We start from the raw sequence: 5,179 nt of genomic DNA, 5'->3' as shown, positions 1-5,179 counted from the left end.
GGCTCATTGGACACGGCGCTCAGCTGCTGACACCAAAGACGCGAGTTTGATCCCGGCCGTGGCGGTCTCATATCGATGAAGGCAAAATGCTAGAAGTCAATGTACTGTTCGATGCCAGTGCACGTTTTAGATACCCGGGTGGTCAAAATTCCCGAGGCTCTCCTCTACGGCACCCCTCATAGCCAGGGTCGCTTTGGGAGGTTAAGCTCCCATAGACTAATCATGTCGATCGCAGCGAAATATCACTAGGTATTGAAGGGCACAAATAAAGAGTGGCGAGCTTTGCACTCAATGAACGAATATGCGTGCCTTATTCCACTGTTCTAATATACCTGCAGCAGTTACTGCAAAAAAATGTCTTCTCGTTGGGAGACCGTGTAAGTAGTGCTCAAACATTGATATATAGGGTCTACAACATAGAACAGTCTAGGCCATAACAGCCGATCAAGTCAAGAAGACTTTTAGTTGCCTCTTCTGAGCCGTCATGGCGAAGGCTATGCGGCACATTGAGCAACTGGCAGCAAGCTTTTATGTTATTCGAGACTACTTGGAGCTGTTTGTCATGATTACAAAATTGCATAAGTACAGCCATGCAATCAGCTTCCTCATAATTAATGACAACTAAATGCCTCTTAAGAATAGCAGCACCAAAATACGAGAATAAACGTCTTTTTCGTCTGCAGGAGCCAAAAACAGTTAATACAAAAGTAATAGTGTTGTAATTGTTTGGTTTGTGCTGACCAGCGAAGGCAGCCGCACGCCCCCCTATTGGCCTGAGTTCCTATCGTTCATGCTTCTCTCCCTCTTCTGTAACCCTCTCAGTACGAGAGGGTATATAATCGCGGTTCTGGGCAATAAACGTTGTTGTTCACTGCCGACCATTGTTCGAGATGCTGCGCGGTTCGCGCTGACTTTACCACAGTGGAGACGAGTGCGGAAACTACCCATGCGGTAAAAGTTGAAGCCGACAGCCTGTCGCAACTTGAAGCACCGACGAGAACTATGACCAGCCTGCAGCTCCCGACCTTCGACGACACGTCAGATAAGTGGAAAGCGTACCTTATAAGGGCAGAAGCATATTTTGAAGCCAATGCTATTACTGACTCAAAGCAGCAGCGAGCCTTGCTTGTGGCAGCACTCAGCACGCAGACGGTGCAAGTGTTAGCGGGACGGATTGCACCCCGGACACCGAATTCCCTCACCTATGATGAAGCAGTCGCAGCTTTAAACAGCTACTACGACCCGAAGCGTCACGAGATAGCGGAGAGCTATAAATTTTTCACCCGTTGCCAGCAAGAGGGTGAGGCAGTGCGCGCATTTCTGGTCGAAATACGGCGCATAGCAGACGGCTGCAACTTTGGGAGTGCGCTAGACCGAATGCTGCGGGATAGAATTGTTTGCGGTGTACGCTCAACTAACCTACGCAAGCAGTTACTGGCGAAGAAAGACTTGACGCTGGAGGAGGCCGAAGCGCTGGCAATAGCAGCAGAAACAGCCGAGAACGATGCAAACGATATCAGTGGAGCACCACCAACGGTGCTAAGAATGCAAGCCAGTCATCGCTCTTCGTCGCGAGATACCAGCGGGGCAGCGCAAGAGTGCGGACGATGTGGAAGCACGAAGCACGATGATAACGCCTGCCGCTGGGCTAACGCACGGTGTTTCCGCTGCAGGCAACGTGGTCATTTGGCGAAGAAATGCTACAGGGCGAGAACAGATGAAAATGCTGCTAGGCGAACCGCGAGTGTCAAGACACTGACAGTTGAAACCGCGTCTAGAAACGAGAACAAGGATGAGGCACACATCTGGACGCTAATTTCTGGTAGGAAAAACGGCCTGGAACCACCGTTACGCCGCACATTTCGGTGGGGGGAAATAGATCTGGACATGGAAGTGGACACAGGATCCCCGGTGTGCGTCATATCACGGAACGTTTACGACCGACACAGAGCGCAGTGGCCACGCTTGAAATCGCCGCATGTGAAGTTGTCATGTTACGCGGGACAACTGCCGGTGCTTGGCGAACTTGAACTTCCGGTGCAATTCAAGAACGTGTCTGTAACCTGTCCACTCGTGGTGCTTGACTGTTCAGGACCGAGTCTATGTGGCCGCGATCTGATTGCGGCACTTGGCAAGACGGGTGTTACGATGGAAGAACTCACTGCGCCGGATTCGGCAACAGGAAACACGCCGAGTGACCACATGGTGAACAGACTGCTCGCTGAGTATAAGGATGTTTTTTCGATAGACCAGGGGCTCATCAAGGGACCGCCAGCCAGCCTAAAACTAAAGGAAACGGCGACACCGAAATTCTGTAAGGCCAGATCACTTCCTTACGCTTTCCGTGATAAGGTCTCTCGTGAAATTGATCGGTTATTGTCCCTTGGTGTCTTATCTCCTGTGCAACATTCAGAATGGGCTACGCCCATCGTAGTTGTCTTGAAGAAAGATGGCACCGTAAGAATATGCGGAGACTTCAAAGTCACGCTTAACCCTGCCTGTGATATCGAGCATTACCCTCTTCCAGTGATCGAGGACATGTTCGCAAACTTAAATGGAGGTGAATACTTTAGCACCTTGGATTTGAAGGACGCGTACAACCAAGTGCCCCTTGACGAAGCGTCACGCGGACTTTGTATCATTAACACACATCGCGGACTTTTTCGTTACAACAGACTCCCGTTTGGTATAGCTTCTGCCCCAGCTATATTTCAAAGGAAGATGGACGCTGTACTCGGCGGGCTACCAGGCGTCCAAGCTTACCTTGACGACGTGTTAGTGTCAGAAGGCAAAGGGGACAAGGAAGCGCGGCTCAAGAAAGTGTTGGAACGATTCCGAGAGCATGGTGTCAAGCTTAGGGCCGACAAATGCAAGTTCCGGCAGCCTTCAGTGACTTACCTCGGGCATTGTATCGATCGGCAAGGCCTACACCCTATGGAAAAGAACGTAGACGCCATCATGCAAGCCCCGCGCCCGAGTAACGTGAGCGAGCTACGTTCGTTCCTTGGTATGCTCACGTACTACGCACGGTTTCTGCCGAATATGTCGACTGTGCTCAGCCCGTTATATCGGCTCATGGAAAAAGGAAGCCGTTGGGAGTGGCTACAGCCGCAGCAGTTGGCGTTCGAGCGAGCTAAACAAAGCCTCAAAAATGCACAAATTCTCGTGCATTTTGATCCTAACAAGGAGCTGAAACTAGAGTGTGACGCATCTCCGTATGGTGTGGGCGCAGTGCTGTTTCATTCGATAGGAAATGAGCACAGGCCAATTGGGTTCCGTTCCAGAACACTTACAAAAGCAGAACAAAACTACTCGCAGCTGGAGCGAGAAGCACTAGCCCTCATCTTTGGCGTTTCTCGCTTTCGTGACTATCTTCTAGGTCGGCAGTTTACCCTGGTGACCGGCCATCAACCACTGCTGGGACTGCTCAGACCTGACCGCCAGACGCCACCGATGGCTGCCGCGCGAATTCAACGGTGGGCGCTATTCTTGGGTGGCTACCAGTACAAGCTACAGTACGTGCCAGGGAAACAGCTGCTGACAGCAGATGCCCTCAGCAGGCTACCAGCGCCGACTATGGAACCGGGGACCGATGGTGAACCGCCGGAATATGTCCTTTCATTGGAATCCCTGGAAGAAGGTATAGTGACGACGCACGAATTGCAGGAGCTGACGGCCAAGGACCCGATGTTAGCCAGTGTCACGCACTTCATTTTGCATGGATGGCCTCAAACCACTAAAGGAATGGCGCCAGACTTGTTGCCATTTTTTGATCGTAAGCTGGAGCTATCGTTGGCTCACCGTCTGATCTACTGGGGCAACAGAGTGGTGATACCGCGGAAAGCGCGGGAACGGATGCTGCAGCTGCTACATGAAACGCATCAGGGCTCCTCGTCAATGAAATCAGTCGCGCGGTCATTATTTTGGTGGCCAGGCCTGGACAGGGACATTCAAAACTTGTCTGCGCAGTGCCGCAACTGCGTGCAAAGCCTGCCAATGCCTACGGCAGCCCCACCAGTGAGTTGGCCAAAGACAGCGGTCCGGTGGTCTCGTATACACATCGATTTTGCAGGCCCGTTAGCAGGCAAGATGATACTAATAGTGGTTGATGCCCACACGAAGTGGATTGAAGCAGTACCCTTGCAGCACGCAAATACAGCTAGTACAATCCGATGCTTAAGGAGCATGTTTTGCCGGTTTGGCGTGCCACGCACAATCGTGTCCGATAATGGCACACAATTCACAAGTCAAGAATTCGCCACTTTCATATCGAAAAACAATATCGTGCACCTGCGCACTGCGCCTTTCCATCCCCAATCTAACGGAGCAGCAGAAAGAGCGGTTCGGACCGTGAAGGACGGGTTGCGGAAAATGGGAGACGGACAGCTGGAAGATAACCTCATGCGGTTGTTATTCAATTACAGGCGGACCGCCCAAAGAGAAGGAAGGTCACCTTCCGAGATGCTTCTCGGCTATCAGCTGCGTTCCCGACTAGACACATGTCTCCCACCCAGAGCTGTGGACTCGTCGTCGGACGCTCACGACTGGACCATCTCGCCAGGCAGCAGCGTATACGTGCGAAATTACGGCACCGGCAAAAGATGGGTGCCTGGGAGGGTACAGACCACTTCGGGGGCGAGAATGGTAACAGTGAACACGCCAACCGGAGCAGTGCAGCGCCACGTCGACCAAGTCCGCCGTCGTCAAGAGTTTACGCCAGGGACTGCGTCTGTAGAGGCCACTGCAAGAGCGCAGTTAGAAGGCGGTCCTGACCAGGTGACCAGTGTGGATCTGTCACCTGTGCATACGCCCAGTACCACTGGGTCGGAACAAGAACAAAGCCCTCAGCCGCTAGCAGCCGACCAGAGTGAAGTACCATCTCCAGCAATCACGGAGCGTCCAGTGGTTCCGGCGGGATTGACTGACCCCCTGCAGCCCACGCTCAGACGATCGACTAGAATAAGAAAACCGGTACAGCGGTTTCACTTTTAAGGGAGGAGAAATGTTGTAATTGTTTGGTTTGTGCTGACCAGCGAAGGCAGCCGCACGCCCCCCTATTGGCCTGAGTTCCTATCGTTCATGCTTCTCTCCCTCTTCTGTAACCCTCTCAGTACGAGAGGGTATATAATCGCGGTTCTGGGCAATAAACGTTGTTGTTCACTGCCGACCATTGTTCGAG

The 5,179-nt window shown here is 52.2% G+C and overlaps 1 protein-coding gene across 1 annotated transcript; it reads left to right on the top strand.

Annotated features, from left to right (window-relative positions):
- The first annotated feature begins 730 nt into the window (after positions 1 to 730).
- Positions 731 to 4,957, top strand: LOC144103831 (uncharacterized). The gene is made up of 2 exons (XM_077636532.1): positions 731 to 2,314; positions 4,425 to 4,957. Exons 1-2 carry the CDS (start codon positions 1,003 to 1,005, stop codon positions 4,493 to 4,495), a joined length of 1,383 nt encoding a protein of 460 aa, XP_077492658.1. The 5' UTR covers positions 731 to 1,002; the 3' UTR covers positions 4,496 to 4,957.
- Positions 4,958 to 5,179: the final 222 nt, after the last annotated feature.

This window comes from Amblyomma americanum, chromosome 9, assembly GCF_052857255.1.
Source record: "Amblyomma americanum isolate KBUSLIRL-KWMA chromosome 9, ASM5285725v1, whole genome shotgun sequence".
Classification (NCBI taxonomy): domain Eukaryota; kingdom Metazoa; phylum Arthropoda; class Arachnida; order Ixodida; family Ixodidae; genus Amblyomma; species Amblyomma americanum.
The sequence above is the reverse complement of the archived record's forward strand: the minus strand, read 5'-3'. Positions and strand labels throughout refer to the sequence as shown.